This window comes from Mastigoproctus giganteus, chromosome 2 (genome assembly GCF_048544385.1).
Source record: "Mastigoproctus giganteus isolate SK-2022 chromosome 2, ASM4854438v1, whole genome shotgun sequence".
NCBI lineage: Eukaryota > Metazoa > Arthropoda > Arachnida > Uropygi > Thelyphonidae > Mastigoproctus > Mastigoproctus giganteus.
In genome coordinates, this window is record NC_143576.1 from 164222451 (window position 1) to 164242783 (window position 20333).

Here is a 20333-nt window from a genome sequence, read left to right on the forward strand (position 1 = left end):
AAATTTGGGCAGATGGGCTGAGAAGTGGCAACTGAAGTTTAACATTTAAAAATGCAAAGTACTGCATGTGGGTAGAAGTAACTCCAGAGAAACGTACCAACTGTGTGGTACTACACTTAAGGTGGTAGAAAATGAAAAAAGACCCGGGAGTAATTGTGCAGTCAGATTTGAAGTTTTCTGAGAATGCAGATAGGCTGCCAGGGCAGGTCATGGGGTGTTGTCAATGATATACGGGAATTTTGCTAGCAGGGAAAAGGAGGTGATTGTCCCTCTGTGTAAGGCAATGGTCAGGCCATGCCTTGAGTAGTGCGTGCAGGTCTGGAGGCCTCATTTTAGGCTGGATGTAGATTTGTTTGAATTGGTGAGAGGAATGAAGGGATCCTCTTACCAGGAGAAGCTTAAGTTCTGCAAATTGCAGCAGCTGGAGACTAGGAACCTGCGAGGTGATCTGATTGAGGTGTATAAGGCCTTGAATGGGTTGAGTGCGCTGAATTCTGATGGGATTCCTCCACTTGTTCAGATTACGAACCTAAGGGGGCATAAATTGAAATTGAAGGACAGATCTAGAAAAGGTGTGCGGAAATTTGCCTTTAGCCAGCGGGTGGTTAATTGCTGGAACAAACTTGCATCTATCGTGGAAGTTGATAGGTTAAATAAATTTAAGGAGGAACTGGACAGGCATTTGGAAGGAATGGTGTAATTTTTTTTTTTTTGGCTGATGCTGCATAAGCTCATACACTTGCTCTCTTGTATCACATGCTACTACTACTACTACATGGCTTGGCATATAAACTGTTCCAATTTAGATTAATTGAGCACGGAACCTGTCCATGTTGACAGGAGGAAACTTCACAACATATAATGTTCCAGTGTAGAAATTATGTTGATCTAAGACCAACATTGGAGATGTCTGCTGGTATGGATTTAAAAGAGGCTCTCTGGGTATTGTTCACAGGGAAAATACTGTATAAGTATTTTAATGACTATGTAAATGCTGTGTTTAGAAGATGGAAAAACTTATTACTAGATAGTAGAAGCCAGCTTCCTCGGGAAAAGGATGGAAACTTCTATGGAAATTTGTAATCCATATATCTTTGACTAAGATATATGGATTATAAATTGTCAAGATATATTCTCTTCAGAGAAGGCTAAGTGACAGTAATGAATTTTTTTGTTTGTTTGTTTGTTTAATGTTCAAGTTTTTATTTAACTAACCATTTTTGAACTCTAAAACTCTGATATTAAGAAAAGGATATGATCCAAGCCATGGATATGCTTACGCCTATAGAATGGTTGGACATTTAAAAAAAAAAAAGCCTCCATAGCCGAGTGGTCGGGAGTGGGAGTGCAGTAGCACATGCTCTTTGAGTAGACCGGGGTTCAAGCCCTTGACTGCTAAATACGGCTGATCTGCCAACCTGCACTGGACCAGCATGCCAGATTATGGTTTATACATTGTTTCTGAATACTTTTCCAATACATTGTTTTTAAATACTTTTCCAATACATTGTTTTTAAATACTTTTCCAATACATTGTTTTTAAATACTTTTCCAATACATTGTTTTCTGAATTACAGAAATCTTATCCACCCAAATGTAAAGCCTAGAGATCGAGACCTGCTAACAATTATGGAAACAGGAATTTTTTTTTTTTTTTTATGTGAACCCCAAACACGAGAGGTATTAGAACCTATAGTACTTCGTACCGTGCTTGGGTTGGAGGTTGAGAAGACAAAAGAAGATATGTGTTGACATTGGACTTGAACTTCTGTAGATTGTAATTTTCAGGAAATACGTATGAAGGAAGGTTGTTCCAGAAAACGGCAGTTGAATGAATAAATGAGGAAGATGAAAAGTTGGTTCTGTGGGTTTGAAGTTGGACAGTGAATGGATGTTGGCTGGTGGCAGCATGTGTTCGGACTGTTTTGAAAGAGAGAGCAGGAATTATTGAAGCCAATTCAGAAGAACAGTGTCCATGGAAGTATCTGTAAAAGAGGCATGCAGCAGAAACAGTGCGTCTATGAGAAAGCGAGTGGAGAGACTCTGTTAGAGATGAGTCATTAATTAACCTAACTGCCTGCTTCTGAATGGAATTAAGAAGCCTGAGAGAGGTTTTGAGGGCACCACCCTAAATGTGGGAACAATATTCCATGGCAGGGCGGATTTGCGATTTATACAGAGTGAGCAGCTGTTTGGAAGAAAAGTAACGCCGAGAGCGAAAGAGAAAACCAAGTTTTTTAGATGCAGAGGAAGCAATATTTGTAATGTGCTTGTGCCAAGAGAGATTAGAAGTCAGGGTAATCCCCAAAAGAGATATATCCTTTTGCCTAGAAATTGGAGTGTCACTAAAGATAAGCATAGGAGCAGAAGAATCCTTTTTGCGAGATATAAGATAAGACTGAGTTTTAGAAGGGTTGAAATCAACTAAGTTGTCTTTGCCCCACTGGAGAATTACCTGAAGATCAGCATTTAAGGAATTGGTAGCAGATTTTCGAGAAATTGAAGCTGATTGGGCAGGACAAGATTTCTCAAAACAGAAAGTTGAATGCAATGTGCTATCATCGGCAAAACTAATGATAGGATTTCCAGTCAATGGAAGAAGGTCATTGATATACAAGAGGAAAAGAGTGGGGGAAGGAACGGAACCTTGGGGGACACCGGCATTAGTGGAGAAGTTAGAAGACAGAGAGCCATCTACCATCACACTCAGTGAGTGATCAGAGAGAAAACTGGATAACCAATTACTAAAAACAGTTGGCAAACCATAAGATGGAAGCTTGTTTAGAAGACCTTTATGCCAAACACGGTCAAAAGCCTTTGAGATGTCAAGAGCAACTACTTGTGTTTCACCGAACCTTTCCATTGAAGTAGTCCATAAATGGGTAACATAAGCCAGGATATCACCAGTGGATCGACACTGACGGAATCCATGCTGGTGATCGTTGATCAGACGGAAGGTTTCTAGGTAGTTTAAGAGTTGGCGGTTGATTGATTTCTCCATTACTTTAGAAAGAGTAGAAGTAATTGCAATGGGACGATAATTGGATGGGAGGGATTTGTCACCCTTTTTAGGAACTGGCTGGATATGAGCAAATTTCCAAGCAGAAGGAAAAACACCTTTGGAATAAGAAAGTGAAAAAAGGCGGCAAAGAATAGGAGTAAGTTCAGGAGCACAGATTTTGAGAACAAGTGGAGAAATACCATCAGGACCTGGAGCTTTCTTAGCATCAAGATTCATCAAAATCCTTCTGATATCCTTTTGACAGAAGACCACAGGAGGCATTGAATGGACCGTGTTGGGAATGGTGGTAGGTGTTTTACCAAGTTCATTAATACATGAGCTGGAAGAAAAATGGGATGCTAGCAGGTCAGCTTTATCCTTGGCTGAAGTGACAACAGAACCATCTGGTTTGGACAGAGGTGGAAGCAGAGATGGGCAAAAGTTGAGGCCAATAGCTTTGGCAAGACCAGAATGCTCGGCTACCATTAGGGCAAGAAGCAAGTTTTCTACTCTTAGCCTGTTCAAACTCTAGTTTGGACTGATTAATAACTGCTTTACAATTGTTGCGAGCTTTGCTGTAGGCAGAAAATGAAACTGAAGAATTAGAAACAAGCCAGTTACGATATGCAACGTTCTTCTCTTGAACAGCCTTAGCACATTTATTGGAAAACCAAGGTTTAGAAAAAGGACGAGATTTTAAAGTGGAGTGTGGGATAAAGGATTCCATTCCTGCAAGAATAATTTCACTGACACGATCTAAGCAAACGTTGACATCAGGAGTTTTGAAACAGTAATCCGACCAAGGAAAAGAAGAAAAGAAGTCTCGCAGGTCATCCACATTTTGCATTCTTGTAATGCCAAACAACACGAGGTTGGGAATAGCCATGAGATAAAGGTTCCATTGGAGAAGAGACAATCACCAAGTTGTGATCTGAAGTGCCTAAAGGACCTCTCACTTCGACCGTGTACTTAGAAGGGTTGTTTGTGAGAAAAAGATCAAGCGTATTGGCTGTATGATTCGGATTGTCCGGTATTCTTGTAGGTAAATGAACAATCTGTGCTAGGTCATTAGTAATTGCAAAAGCCTCAGCATCACGATCTGCTGGGTCGGTGTGACTAGGAAACGGAAGCCAGCTGGAGTTGTGAACATTAAAATCACCAAGGAAAATTACCTCACTGTTAGGAAAGTTGGACTGAAGAAAGTCAAGTTGCAACGAGAGGAAGTTAAAGAGCTCCAAGTGATTAGTGGAGTTGGGAGAATGGTAGAGACAACAGATGAATTTGACACAATGAGGTAGAGAGATTTTAAGCCAGAGAAGATCAAAGAGAGGAGATTTCAAATTGCCAAGTCTCTGACAGGGAATATCAGAACGGACATATGCACAAGTACCACCTTTGAGGCGAAAGGAATCATACAGCAAATAATTTGGGCATCTGAGATGAGCAGTAGTTGAATCAACCAATAACTGAGATTCTGTCAGAAAAAGTACATGTGGTTTGGCAGACTGCAAGTGGAAATGGACATCGTTGAGATTAGAATTGAGACCACGTATATTTGTGAAATTAATTAGGAAGTCCTTGGGAGGTTTAGATCTTTTCGCAGATAAGCTTGTTCTATTAGTTGCCAAATAACCAGGCTGTGAATTGCTGGCTGTTGACCGTAAACATGGAAACTTCTGCCACTCTTCCAAATGCCATTTCAGGCCTTATTAGGTTTTCATCAGGTCTTCATCAATGAAGAGATAGATGTAGCAGAAAGTCAAAATGAACAGAAATTCTGTTCATTTGGTCTTTTTCCAAGCATCATTCTCTATCTGTTTTTCCTTTTAATTAAAGGAATCAGAGTTTTGTTTTATTGTCATTTTATTAGCAATTTTTTTTTTTTTTTTTGTTTCTTTAGTTAACTTATATTTTATTTATTTGTCCCCCCACCTGTTTGTATCTATGTCATTTTGTGATTTATATCTCACCCAAGTTGGAAATGGTTGTGCTCAGAGTATTTATCAAAAAGATGTGTTAGAATTTTTTTCTTTTTAGAGGGATGTTAATGTATTCTCTCATTTATGATGGATCAAAAAAAAATGGTAAATTCCAGAGGTCATTATTTTGAAAAATTCATTGTAGTAATCTAAGTATTGCATATCCTTAAATATAAGTTCGGTTCTCGAACTTCTTGATCTCACTGTGTATATAATTGGTTATCTGGCATAGTACAATATAAAATGCATTTGAGTTGACTGTAGTTCAAATTCGTGTGCCCACAAAATATCATAATATTCTTATATTATCATTAATCAGATAATGATAAACAGTTATACAGTTAATGATAACACCAAATAGCTAGTTGTAAACTCAGTGGAACATGCATTCAAATCCATGTGAACACAAAATAAAGGTCATGATAATATTCTTTTTCAATGGCTAGTTGTAAACCCCTCTGGCTTTGTCTGTCTATTGGTCACATTGATTCAGAAGGATTCCACATCACTGTTTTAGCATGGCAGTAGATTGATGTCAAAGCTATGTGATTCCTTGGGTGGATGAGAAATTGAAATAGTTTAATTTCCAAGCATTAGGTATACAGCAGTTTTTTGTACAACAATATATTGCAGTTGAAATTAATAAGCTCCTAGTATTTCATTACATTAATTTACAGGCCAGTGCAGTTATTTACGCATTAATCATTAGCATTAGCATTAGTAGAGGCATATATGATGCAAGAAAGCAAGCTTATTCAGCATCAGCCAAAAAAAAAAAAAACAACCACTACTCCCATTTCACCCCTCCGTTCGTTCGAAATACCTGTCCAGCTGAGCCTTAAATTTGTTTAGGCTATCAACTTCAACAACAAGCGATGGGAGTCTATTCCACAAACCAACTGCCCGCTGGCTAAAGGCATATTTCCGCACATCTATCCGACATCCGTCCTTCCTCAATTTGAATTTATGCCCTCTCAGGTGATTATTCTGAGCAAGAGGAAGAATCCCATCGGCATTGAGCATGCTCAAGCCATTCAAAGCCTTATACACCTCTATCAGATCACCTCGCCGATGCCTAGTCTCCAGGCTCTGTAATTTGCAAAACTTAAGCCTTTCTTCGTAAGAGCAACCCTTTGTTCCATTCACTAATCTTGTTGCCCTTCTCTGTACTCGTTTCAGCAGCTCTACATCCTTCTTGAAATGAGGCCTCCAGACCTGTATACAGTACTCAAGATGTGGCCTGACCAATGCCTTATACAAGGGAATAATCACATCCCTGTCCCTGCTAGAAAAATTCCTGTACATCATTGACAAGACACCATGAGCTACTCTTGCAGCTCGTCTGCACTGCTCAGAGAACTTCATATCTGCCTGCACAATTACCCCCAAGTCCTTTTCATTCTCTACCACTGTCAGCATAGTACCACAGAGTTGATACGTTGATCTGGGGTTACTGTTTCCCATATGTAGTACTTTACATTTGTCAATGTTAAACTTCATTTGCCACCTCTCAGCCCATCTGCTCAACCTTTCCAGATCCTGTTGCAGCAGCATAGTATCAGTAGTGTCCTTAACAACCCTGCCAACCTTGGTATCGTCTGCAAACTTGGACATTAAGCTTGATACACCATCATCAGTATCATTTATAAATTCAGAAAACAACAATGGACCTAACACTGAACCCTGAGGAACTCCACTAATAACATTAGTCCACGTTGAGCAGTGTCCATTGATTACCACTCTCTGTCTTCTGCCACTCAACCATCCCTTTGTCCATAGCAGCAATTTGCCTCCAATGCCACACTTCTCCAATTTGTGCAGCAGTCTTCCATGCGCAACATTATCAAAAGCCTTTCTAAGATCCAAATATATAATATCAAAGTTATTCCCTGCATCCAGTTCTTTTGTGACTACATCCTAGTATCCAATCAAATTGGTCAGACAAGACCTGCCCTTAACAAAACCATGCTGTGTCTGAGCTATAACTGAATTCTTGTCCAGATCATCCTGCAGTGCTTCTTTAACCAGTGCCTCCATTAATTTTCCTGGAACCGAAGTTAAACTAACAGGTCTATAATTACTTGTGTCAGCCTTTGATCCTCCTTTGTGAATTGGGGTTACATTTGCACATCTCCAGTCCATGGGTACCTCCCCTGAGTCCAAAGAAGCTCTCATAATTATGGCTAGGGGTTTGCTTACTTCCTTTGCTGCCTCCTTTAATATAACTGGATAGATCCCATCCACCCTGGGTGCCTTTTTTATGTTTATCCTCAACAATTTCTCCTCCACTTTCCTCTGTTATTAGAAAATCATCTAGCTCATTGCCAATGTTTACTTCACCTACGACATTCCCCTTCCTGAATAACTCCTCACGTGTGAATGTAGGGGCAAAATACTCGTTTAGATTGTTAGCCACCTGAGCTGGATCCTCAACTGTTGAACCAGCAACATCCAGTGGACCAATCTGATTCATCCCTTTCCTTCTTGAGTTTAAATAGGTAAAGAACTCTTTTCTGTTTTTCTTTGCATCCTTTGCCAAGGATTTCTCATAATCTGCCTTTGCCTGCCTAATCTCCTTTGTGACTTGGTTACAGACCAACTTATATCTATCATAGGCTTCCATGTCACCCATTAATTTGTATGTATCCCATGCATTTTTCTTCTCTGCCATATGTCTCATTAGTTCATCTGACAACCATTTAGGCCTGAACCTTGAACAATATTTCTTGGTTGGTATGTAAAGCCTGGTAGCTTCCAAGATTAGTTCCTTGAATGCTTCCCATTTTGAATTTGCTGTTTGTAACATCATCAGTTGGTCCCACTGTATAGAATTTAAATACTGTCTCAGACCATCATAGTCGCCTTTACGAAAGCAAAAACCCTTCCCTTTACCTCTGATGGTAGTTACCTCCTTTGAGTAAATCCCACTTCAGCACACTGTGATCACTGCCACCCAGTGGTTCCTTTATCTGCAGATTCCTAATGCATGAAGAATCACTACTGATTATCAGATCAAGAGTATTACTCCCTCTAGTTGCCTCCCGAACATGCTGGTGTAGAAAACAATCATCCAATAAATCCACAAAAGCCTTGCTAGTGTGTGATTGACCAACCCACAAATTCCAGTCAATATCTGGGAAATTAAAATCCCCCATTATAAGACTCTGATTTACTGGCCCATTCTATTTCCCTGTACAGTATCTTATTATACTCATCAGAGTCATTAGGCCTATAGCACACTCCTACTCTCAATTTTGATTTACCTATGCTTATGTCACACCAAACTGACTCGACACTGCCCTGTCCATCAATGTCGACTGGCTTCACTTCCCTGGATTTTATGTGTTTTTTTTTAACTAATAGCAAAACCCCTCCTCCCCTCCTGTCCTGTCTATCCTTTCTATACACATTGTACTCCCCAAATTCCAGTTCTGCATTCCTTATATCTGTGTGACACCACGTCTCTGATATCCCAACAATATCTGCCTTTGATGTTTTGAGCAATACCTCAAATTCATCAAATTTATTTACTAAACTCCTAGCATTGGTGTACACGCAAGTATACATGCACCTGTTTCTATTCTTAGCTATCCAGGTGGTAGATGTCTTTCATCAACCGGTGAAATACCACCACTTTGCTTATTGGAGGCTTGAAGTGGTGAAACCCATGTTTAGTCTCTAGAGCAAAGTTTCCGGCATCCCCCTCCCCTCCATACTTCTCCTTCAACCCATGCACGGTACTAAGTACTATAGGTTTTGATACCTTTCGTGTTTGGGGTTTTCATAAAAAAAAAAAAAAAAAAAACCCTAACACAACCCATGTGTTTACTTGTACCGCAATGACTTCCAGCAGTCTCTGAAATATCCTGCATCTTGTTTTTCAGACTTCTGCTCATTCCAATAGAAGCAGTGCAAGAATCTCTTTCACCTCTGCCAGTGGCTACAGTTAATCCATTAGTCTTTGTCTCCCCCCCCCAAGCTAGCAGTTTTCCGACCCACCTAACACTGCCTCGATAGCATCAGCAAATATTCTTGCACCCTTTCTATTTAAGTGTATCCCATCCCTGTAGAAGCAATCTCTCCTGTTAACAAGTACATTCCAGGCTGAAAAAAATTCTACCCCTTGAGCCTTTGCACAATCTTTCCAGAGCCGAATTGATCGACAAGGCTCTCATCATATACTCCCTCCTATCGTGTCTGGCAGAATTGCAGACACTTTCAAATTCAACCCTACTTCACGGCTTTTTTTCAACAGTGACATGTACTTGTTAAGTAATTCCGCTGGTCTCCTACTCTTAATATCATTAGTGCCAATGTGTACAACTATATCACCTTTTGTACCCTTAAAAGATGATATCTGCTCTACAACGTCATCAACCTTTGCCCCTGGCAGACATACCCTGGTCCTGTTCCACCTATCCTTTTTACAAAGCATGTTCCCCGTTTCCCTGACAATAGAGTCACCAACAACTACTAGTTCCTGTGGGACCAGCGCATTCTGCCTTGGGGGCTGCCTCTGTGTTGCAAGATGACCAAGTGCAAGCTCTGGCGTTGATGTGGGCAGCTGAGAGCTTGATGGGCCCCTCAATTTATTTCCTTCGAGGGCATCCACCCTGTCCTTCAAGGTCTCATATAGGCCCATAACAACGCCGAGTTGTCGCCTAATTTCCTTGCACTCCTTGCATCGTGCACACACAAAGACATTCCCCATGGCAGTATCATGTGCCATACCCGATTGCTCCGCAAACATCAAGCAAACAGTGCATCTTAAAAGGCTGTGATTCAGAGGGCAACACCCCCCCTCAGTTCTCCCCTGAGTCACAGCACTCCCATTAGCTTGAGCCTTTTGCTTTGCTGCTCTGGTCAGAGTCATGATTTCGATTTAAATGTCAATAAAATTACAATTTCAGAACAAAATTAAAACCTTAAACTTGTATCTTAACACAGTTATAACGCTATATTTATTTTTCAGTATCGAGTGTTATCTACGAGTTCCCTTTATATAACTTCCGTATCAAGTATGTATTAATTATTTGTTACGTTTGTACTCTAAGTCATTATATATATATATATAGTTAAAAGTACAATTTAATTGACAATGAAGTTTAACATGATTAATAGATCTACTGATTAATTGACAATATTATATTATGCACTATACTATACAAAGCTAATGCTATCGAATTCCGGATATGCTGTATCGCGTTTCAGTAACGAGTGTCATCTACGAAATTCCTTTATATAACTTCCGTATCAAGTTATGTATTAATTATTTATTTTTACTAATTATTTATGTTCCATAACCTAAGTGGTTATATGTGTAGTTAAAAGTACAATTTAATTTCCAATGAAGTTCGACAAGATTAATAGATTTTACTGATTAATTTTCACGTAACAATGGCGGCTGTTTATGAACGGTAAACACGTGGATTTGATACCCTTTCCGATACTAAGTAATACCTACAAATCTCTATCTAAGTTACTTTAACTTTAAGTACTGTAATAGGAATATAAAGCTACTCTAGAAATAAGTTAATATGTCAATTTAAACTAATAAAGCAGAAAATAAATCAGAAAAAACTTCTCTGTTCCAAGAGCGGCAGAAAGGCACGTCTGCACAGGAAACTCTCGTCCTCCATTTTTTTTCATTTAGTTACATTTTTCCCCATAGTTACATTTTTCCCCAAGTTACATTTTTCCCCATAAAGCAATGTTGTTTAGGCTTCTAAATATCTGTTGATTCCCTTGCATCAGACTGTAGAGATAAATTAATAACATTACTTGACAAGTCATGAATAAATTGATGTTATTTTGTTTAAAATGTATTTCAATTAATGTATGTCATTAAATCTAACTTAAAAATATAATAAAAAATATTTAAATATTCTAAAAATAATATTAAATGTTCTGACGTAGTAAGATAATGGACCACTGCATTATAAACACCTTCTCTATTTCTAGTAATATATATGTGTGTGTGTATGTAAATATGTATTTATAATGAATTTATATTCATTTATTTAATTGATAATATTTCACTGCTCATGCAAATGTGCTTATTTATTTTTTAGACTTATGCTGAAATGGATCCAACAACGGCTGCACTAGAAAAAGAACATGAAGCAGTAAGTTACTTTTCTGTAATCTCAGTTTTGTAACAAGTATTTCTTATCAATATTACTGGACTAGTGAGTTATTGCAATTTAAATTATGTGACTTCAGGTTCTTGCAGTTAATAAAATCTATTTACTGTTCATATCTTCTGTTTTGGCATTATTCAGCTTTATAACAGGGTATCTTAATTTTCTCATGTTCATTAAATTAGCCACCTTGATGGCTAAGTTGCTCCCTGTCCTTGTTCTGTACATAGAATATTGTTATTATATTTGTAGCAAGAACCTCATCCTTACTTTTACTACACCAGTGTCTCTTAATTCTATCACAGCTGGGTACTCTTGCACTGTCCAATTTGGCCATGTGTCCTTTAAAGTGCTAGAAATATGGACACTCACAAAAGGCCTGTCATGATGCTTATGTGGTGTAAAGGACCACAAAGTTGCTCAACTCCAAAACCAACATGCGTTTACTTCAAGGAGTGCACCCTGCATACTTGAGCAGAGGTGGAAGGAAAAGAAATATAGAGACTCATAGTAGAGCTGAACTTATCATTTCAGGAAGTGAGAAAGCAGTGAAACCAGTAAATAGCAATAAGCCAACATATGCTGAAAAAAGTTGTAAAGATGATTTCAGATACAAACAGAAATGACTATACCACTGAAGAAGTCATTTACTCCCAGGCGCCTCCATAGCCAGGTGGGCAGGAGCAGCAGTGCATAGCACATGCTTCTTGATTAGACCGGGATTTGATCCCGTGAGCCACCTAGGTAAGGGTAAGAACTTTTTGATTCCCCCTCGTACATCTCATGCTTGGGGTTTTCATAAAGAGAGAAAAAAAAAACAGCTGTGACTGAAACTTATTCAGAGTGTGAAGAGCTTTTAAGTATTTTACTGGAAATTCAGATGACATCCTCTTGATGGTAGATATGCTTGGCAGGCTGATGGTGAGGATAATCTCATCTCCCTTGCACAATGTAAAGATGCAGAACACGTGAACTTGATATTAGCTTACAGTTTATTCATAGCAGCAGGAACTGTAAGCATGACTTAGATAAACCTTTTTAAAAATAAATCTGTGTTCATAAAAGAGAACAAAAATGTTTTGTACAGTATTTCAATTTTTCTATAAATGCAAACAAAGCTGGTTTCCTCATTAGCTGTTAACTTAAACTTGCTTTATAGATAATAAAAATGTTTTATCTTGATGAATACCATTGCTCCTGTAGGGGCAAAACCCTGGTTCATTAAACACTACATTATATCTGAAGTACATTAAATCAAGAGTTTATTGTAGTTTAAGTGAATTGTGTTAATTTTTCTTTGTGTGTATAAACTGGGTTCCCTACATTTTAGATAAGTATTCTTTTTTTTTTTTTTTTTTTTTTTTATAACAGATTACCAAGGTAAAATATGTAGACAGAATACAATTTGGAAAGTATGAAATAGATGCATGGTATTTTTCTCCATTTCCTGATGAATATGGAAAGCAACCCAAGTTGTGGATATGTGAATACTGTTTAAAATACATGAGGCTTGAAAAAACATACCGGTATCATCAGGTATGCCCCAAAATTTATAATACTTGCTTTGGTTTTAAGTGAAATGTGATAATATCAGAATATAATAACAACACTGTAGAATACAAAATTTATTTCCCAAGTAATGCGATGGGTGTTGTACTGTAAAATAAAAAACATAAACATTGTAATACTGTATTTTATTGCACTAACCAGAATATTTTGACTAAAAATAGTGTATCCTCAACAAATTCTTATTAAGCAGAAACATATCAGTATGGACAAAAAAAAAAAAAAAAAAAAAAACCTGTTCATTCCCCAAAAGGGGAAAGAATAATAATAAATTCCACCAGGTAAGCAGAAAGTGATTGCAATCCCCAAGTCAACTCATTATAACTATGTATTTTTGAGAAGATTGTCTCCAAAAATTTCATTTGAGAAATAGTTACATAAACACAACTTAAAATCCAATTTTGACAATATATGTAGGTAATTTGGATTATAATTTGCATGCCTTTTATTATATTTGTTAAAAGACCTTTGAATTTCAGGTGAGGGTGCAGAAGTACATGCATTTGAGTGACTGTAGTTCAGCCCCACATAACTGTTAAATACAGCAATATTCTTATATTCTCTCCACCTTGTGTTGAAGTATGAACAGAAAATTTATGTACCTTAAATAATAATAATATATTGATGCCTCCGTAGCCAAGTGGGTAGGAGCAGTAGTGCGTAGCACATGCTTCTTGATTAGACCGGGGTTCGAGCCCATGACCACCAAATAAGGAGGATGTCGAAGTTCAGGAAATGACCACCGCATATCCCCAGCCCAGATAAAAGGTGAGGGTTGGTGTCAGGAAGGTCATCCGGCCATAAAAATTGCATGCCAAAACAATAAAAAAAACGCTGACCCCCCCATATATAATTGGAAAAGGCAAGGGGGGGAAAAATAATAATAATATATTATATCTTGTTGTTCTATTGTTGATGATATGATTACATTTAATCATTTTAAGAATAAGTTGAATCAGAAATTTAGATTGGAAATGATATTTATATTTCAAAAATAGGAACCTACATCAAACTAAACTTCATTACCAGTCACTAATTTAAATATTCTTGTATAAGTATTATTTTATTTGACTCATAGGCTCCTGCTCTGTCCTAGATACTCATTGCATAATTCAAACTAAGTCAGCCAGCACAAAATAAACTGAAATTCTTGTAATGTGGCTAAATATCTTTTATGATAAAATACAAAAATAAAAAATCTTAATTCACCAATTACATAATTTATATGTTTTTGCTGGCCTAAGGAATAATCAGTCAAAATGTTTCAGTATTGATGTGAAATAATGTAATTTCTTTTTTTGACATGAACGTATATTACAACTGGTAGGAATGTGAAGTTTGTTTGTGAAAACAGTGAAGTTTGGTAGAAATTAGAACTAGTTAGAAACTTTCCCATTTCTAAAAAGTAATCCAATCCAATTCCATTTTGAACCTTGTCGGACACTCTGCTTCAAGAGGCAGTTTTATTCCTGTTCGGTTCTATTGATAAAAAAAAAAAAAACATGCTGCCAAAGATGAATTCATGAGATTTAATCTTCTATTGCATCCAAAACTTAAGATTTATATTTGTGTTCTCTTTGTGTTAGTACACAAAACATACCAGTGTGAAAATATTTCCCTCATTCATTCTGCTTGTTCCTTTAAGGTCCTTAAACACCTCTGTCACTCCCCCCAATTGAAACAGCTAGTCTCTATTCTCTGCACTTCACATGCTTCCTATGAAAAATGTTATGAGATATTCCTCATAGGATTCATTCTTCTTAGTGCTCCCATGCAATCTAGATTCCCTTGGTTGGACCTTCTTTAAAAAGTTTTTTTTCTCTTTGCTAAAAACGTTCCTACTGATCATTGGTAGTACATTTTTAAACTTATGGCCTGCCTGCTTACACTATAAGATAAACTTAATCTGGCTGTATCCCCTAAATGTTTGGGGGGATACAGCAAGATTATTTTTTTTTTTTTCAGGAATGTTTGATTCTCTGTCCCCCAGGCCATATGTTACCCTAGATTTTTTTTTTCCCCAATCTCTTTATCCTAAATTGCTGGCAGACCTTAAACCAGTGTTTCTCGACCTGTATGCTTCAGGTGTGCCCTGGAAAATACAAATAAAAAATTTGTTTATTTATGATGCACTGATCCCAGCCCCTTCCAGGGGTTAATGTGACATCGTCTTTTGATTCCTAATACTAGATCTGTTCACCTTTATTTGGTCATTCTTATTGCTTGAGAGTCTTACCCAAGCACCCTGCAGTTGTATAAGCACAACTTGTAAGCAGCATAGTGTTCCACAGGATTCCTTCTGTTTTAACGTGTATGCTTGCCTAAACAACATTCTCATGAATCACTCAGCTTCTGACAAGGCTGCACGCTAATACGTGTTTCCAGACGACCTGGGTTTCAAATGAAAGTCAAGTAGTTGGATTAGGACAAAATCTTGCACTCTCAAGCCCACTCAACTTAAATAAGAGTAAGCCCGCAGCATCAAGATTGCGTTGTGATTAACTCAAAGGTTCTCCTTAAGGTGAATCTTGAGCCCGCATAACTCCAACTCAAAAACCACTCAATAATTATATAAATTATGTGTATCAGAGAATTGTCACAAGGCAAAATGATCAACAAACCAAGATTTATTAAACATATAAGTATACAAATGAGTACAATAGAACTGGTCAAAAATTAGAATAATTGGTATGTGATTATTAGGTAATTTAGCTGAATACAAGCAGTATCTTGCTGATAGCAGTATTACAGTTTTGTAATGTTCTTCATGTGGCTTTTCAGCTAATGAATTTACAATCTGTGATGACAGTTATGTCATACAATTGTTCCCTTAATTGAATAAGAATCATCTGTCAACATAATAATTACAATTAGTATTAAAACAACTAATTGGACAATTCGTGCTTACTGTTAACTTCTAACTATACAAATAGATATACATTTGTCTGAATGACTTTAATGAGAAGAGAGGTCAGTGTGTGTGAATTAAAGGCAGTGGGAAAATATGATTAACTTCGAGTGATTAGGTTATGTTGTTTAAGAAAAACTCACCAGCAAATGGTAGTTTGTCCCCGGCACCTCTTAGTTCTTCTCTTTTATCGATTCGTACGACTCTGGCTAACTTCTTTTACTTTCTCTCTTTGCCGACTTAATCTTTCACTTAGCTTCACGAATCCGCTCTCTAACTTTTTCAACACCAAATCTCACGAAATCTACATTACGACTCGCAAGAACTCTCCTTTTTCCACCTAGAAAACCCGCAACCTGCTGTAAGACTGTCCAAAGAAAAAGATCCCTTTTCTTTCCCCTTTTTCATATAAATACCTCTGGTTTTTCCCCCTTAATTTGCCCTGACCTGTTCTGAGATCACCAGGTCACTAATGCTGGGCAAAGAACTTCATTTGGGGACTGTCAACTTTGTGAATTGTCACCACTAAAAATGAAATATCGTGAGAAGAACGGAAATACCATGTTTGTGTAAGGCAGTTTCTTTTGTTTTAACATCGCTTCATTGAACATAAATCGATATGCTTTTAAGAACGGAATTTTATCATGACAGTCATTGGGTTTATTAGTTTCGATTTCGTAAGGAATTAGGTCTCATGTTCTGATTTCTCACGCTCTTCTGACAAAGTCGCAAACTGCTCTTTTCGCTTGTGAGCAATTAAGCATACACGGACTAGACTGCCCTTTACGTCGAGGAGAGGGGTGACTGACGTCATTTAATTGCTCTGGGCACTAAACGCGTGTATCGTTTCTTCAACCACAACTTCCCCCTAGGGAAGCGACCGACTGCCCTTACAAAACTGAAAGTTAAACTAGTTCATTCCGTCAGATTAATTGTATAGACCGTGGAAAAAGTATAGGACACTTTAAAGAATAAATGCTTCTAAGAAACAGGTGAAAGGGTTAAAAAATGATAGCATTTTTTAACACTTTAACAATAGTAAGAAATTTCCTTTGTGTTTTTATATCTCCAAAATCTCATCATATTCAGTTAATTCGTATAGAACAGGTATTTTTAATTAACTGTATTAGTTTCCAGAAGTAACTTTAATTTTTTAGAAATTATTAGCGATAGATAAATTTTTAGTGAAAGGAAATCAGAAGAGGCAAATGACAAAAACAAGCAACCATCAACATCAAAAAAGAAGAAAGCATTTTGTTGTAAATATGGTGATGATTGTTTTGTGATGAGATTTTCATATGCTGGTACCCAAGATTGTCCTCAACCTTTATGTGTGGTATTTGGTTTAAAATTTTCGAATGAATCAATGGTGCTGAGTAAATTGCAGCGTCATTTTTCTACAAAGCATGAGAATTTATCATCCAAAACTATGGAATATTTTAAAAGACTACAGGCCTCTACTAGAAAACAAGGCACAGAATTTTATAGTATGGCTAAAATATCTGATAAGATGCAAGAAGCTGGATATTTAGTAGCTGAACTGGTGGCAAAAAAAAAATCTCATCTGATTGCAGAAAGTCTGATTTTAACAGCATATCGTGTAATCATGAAAAGTATTTTGGGAGAGGAAGCGAGGAAAAAATAATGACTGTACCACTCTCGAACAACACAATTTACAGGTGTATAAAAGAAATGTCTGATGATTTGATGATGAAGTTGTTCAACATATTAATAATTTTGGGCAACTGTTTGCATTGCAAGTAGATAATTCTACAGATATTATTGGAAAGCCTTTGTATTAATAGCATTTGTCAGGTTTATTGAAAATGACACAATTATTAATCTTTTTTTTCCTCCTTCTTTTTTTTTTTTTTTTTTTTTTTTTTTGTGATGAACTCACTCAAAGAACCGACCATGATATTTTCGAAGTAATGAATAATTATTTACAAAAGTGTCATATATTATGGAAGTCGTGTTTGCATTTGTACCAACGGTGCTCCTGCAATAACAGGAAGGAATAAAAGGATTTGTAAATTTAGTAAAACGGCACAATTCAAATATTATTACAACATACTGTTTTATACACAGAGAAGTTCTAGTAGCAAAGACAGTCTTACCCAATTTAAAACTTGTACTTGATCAAGTGGTTAAAATGGTCAATTATATCAAAACTAGACCACAAAAAACGTGTTTTTGGAAAATGATGTGAGGAACTGGAGTTTGATCAATTTACTTTAATAATGCATACTGAGGTTCGATGGCTGTTGAAAGGAAATGTGCTTATGCATATGGACAAGTTGCATGAGCAAATGCTCATTTTTTTTTTCACTGGAGCAATCAGAATTTTGTGATTATTTAAGTGATGAAATTTGGTGCTGTAAATTAGCTTTTCTAGCAGATTTATTTGTGCAGCTTAATAAATTAAATATCAGTATGCATGACTCAGAGGAAAATTTGCTCACTTCTACTGACAAGTTGTTCACCTTTAAAGAAAAGTTGAGTATATGGAAAAAATATGTAAATGAAAAAAAAAATTAGAAATGTTTCCCTTGACTGCCAAAACGAATTATACTAAAATAATTAATATTTTGAAGGCTAAATGTGAAAGGCATAATATGTTATGGGTTGAATTTAGCTATATAATATTGGTGTAATACACCAATATTATTTAGTAAAATAATTAATGTAATAAGTGAAACATCAGAGCTGTTAAAGACAAAAATTGAGCATTACTTTCCATCCCTTGATACCAAAAAAATATTTGTGGGTAAGAGACCCATCTGCAACAAGAAACCTTCCAACATTAGAACTTAATCTGCAAGAGGAAAAAGAATTAGCTGAGATCCATAGTGACCAGTTGCTGGAAATTCACTTTGATAACACTAATATTAGCAAAATTAATATATTAGCAAAATTCAAAATTAATATCCATGAATTTTGAAAAGGCAATTAGAATTTTATTGCCATTTTCCACTTCCTACTTGTGTGAAACAGGGTTTTCCGCTTTAAACGAGATTAAATAAAAAAGAGAGAGAGAGAGAGACTAAAGTCAGTAGAAGAGGAGCTGAGAGTAAGCCTATCCACAATAAATCCTTGTATTAAAAAACCGTATGCCTTCCATCAAACCCAACCGTCTCACTGATTAAATTATAATTGTATATTTGTTTGTTTTTATATTTAAATATGTTAATTTTTTACATATTTTCTTTTAAATTTCATGTATGTGTTTTTTTTTTTTTTTTTTTTTTTAAATTTCATGCAATTCATGTATGTTCAAAAAAACACATTAAAAGCATTTAAAACAAATAATAAGTGTATCTTTAAGTATATCCAACATAAATAAGGTTAATTAACTTCCAGTTTGTGAATATATGTATATATATAAATATAACATATATATTATTTATAATTTTTATTTATAATATATTTTATAAATATTATAATATATATATTTATAAAATTTATTTATAATTTTTATAATATATATATATATATATATATATATATATATATATATATATATGTATGTATGTATGTATAACATATATGAGTATAATAATGATTGTGGGGTTCGAGCCCATCACCACCAAATACGGAGGATGCGGAAAGGTCAGGGAATGACCACCGCATATTCCCAGAGCAATATGGCCGTAGTTGCTAATGCTCCTAAAAACCAAATAACACACACAACAATAGTGATTGTAGTGTGCTGCAAAATTTTAACATCTTTAAAAGTGTGCTGCAACAAAGAAAAAGTTGAGAAACACTGCCTTAAACCATTTCCCCTGTATATTCTCATCAATATCTTTGAGGAAAATTGGCAGAGAAGTTCACAGTAATCAGGTTATGCTACTGCATCATGTTCTACACAAATCAGGCAGCTGGGCTGAGAGGTGGCAATTGAAGTTACTTCATGTGGGAAACATTAATCCCAGATTAACATGCCAACTATGTTGATACCACACTGAAGGCAGTGCAGAATGAAAAAGACCGGGGGTAATTGTATAGTCAGATATGAAGTTCTCTGAGCAGTGCAGATAGACTGACAGGACATGTCATTGGGTTTTGTCAATTATATGCAGGAATTTTGCCAACAGAAATAAGGATATGATTATCCCATTGTATATGGTTAAGACAACCTTGAGCACTGCATACAAATCTGGATAAGCCTCATTTTAGGGAAGAAATGAATCTATTGGAATGGGTGCAGAGAAGAACAAAAAGATTTATGAGGAGAGAAAAAGGATGTTCTTATCAGGAAAGGCTTCAGTTTTGAAACTTGAAGCATGTGGAGACTAGGCATCTGCAAGGAGATCTGATTGAGGTATTTAATCCAATCCAATCCATTCAAGATTGGATAAGCTGAATGCTGGTGGAATCCTTCATCTTGCTCAGACTATACACAAGGAGACATTGAGGAAGGATAGTTGAATGGATTGGATAAGCTCACTGCTGATGAAATCATTCCTCTTGCTTAGACTACACACAAGGAGAGACAAATTGAGGAAGGATGGTTGCAGGTTGGATATGCAGAAATTTTCCTTCAGCCAGAGGGTGGTTGATTGTTGGAACAAACTCTCATCTGGTATTGTAGAAGTGGGTAGTTAAAATAAATTTGAGGAAGAACTTGATAAGCTGTTAAAAGGGACTGACAGGTGAAATGGGAAGTGTTGGTTTTTTTTTTTTTTTTTTTTTTTTTTGCTGATACTGTATAAATTTGCTTTCTTTCATCATTTGCC

At 36.5% G+C, this 20333-nt stretch overlaps 1 protein-coding gene across 3 annotated transcripts in view; it reads left to right on the forward strand.

Annotated features, from left to right (window-relative positions):
• mof (males absent on the first) overlaps positions 1 to 20333 on the forward strand; it is a 220151-nt gene that overhangs the window by 111996 nt on the left and 87822 nt on the right. For all 3 annotated transcript variants that reach the window (XM_090368765.1, XM_090368764.1, XM_090368766.1), the window contains exons 4-5: positions 11052 to 11105; positions 12492 to 12656. In XM_090368765.1, the coding sequence (XP_090224891.1) occupies positions 11052 to 11105; positions 12492 to 12656 (219 nt within the window). The remainder of the gene's footprint in view (positions 1 to 11051; positions 11106 to 12491; positions 12657 to 20333) is intronic.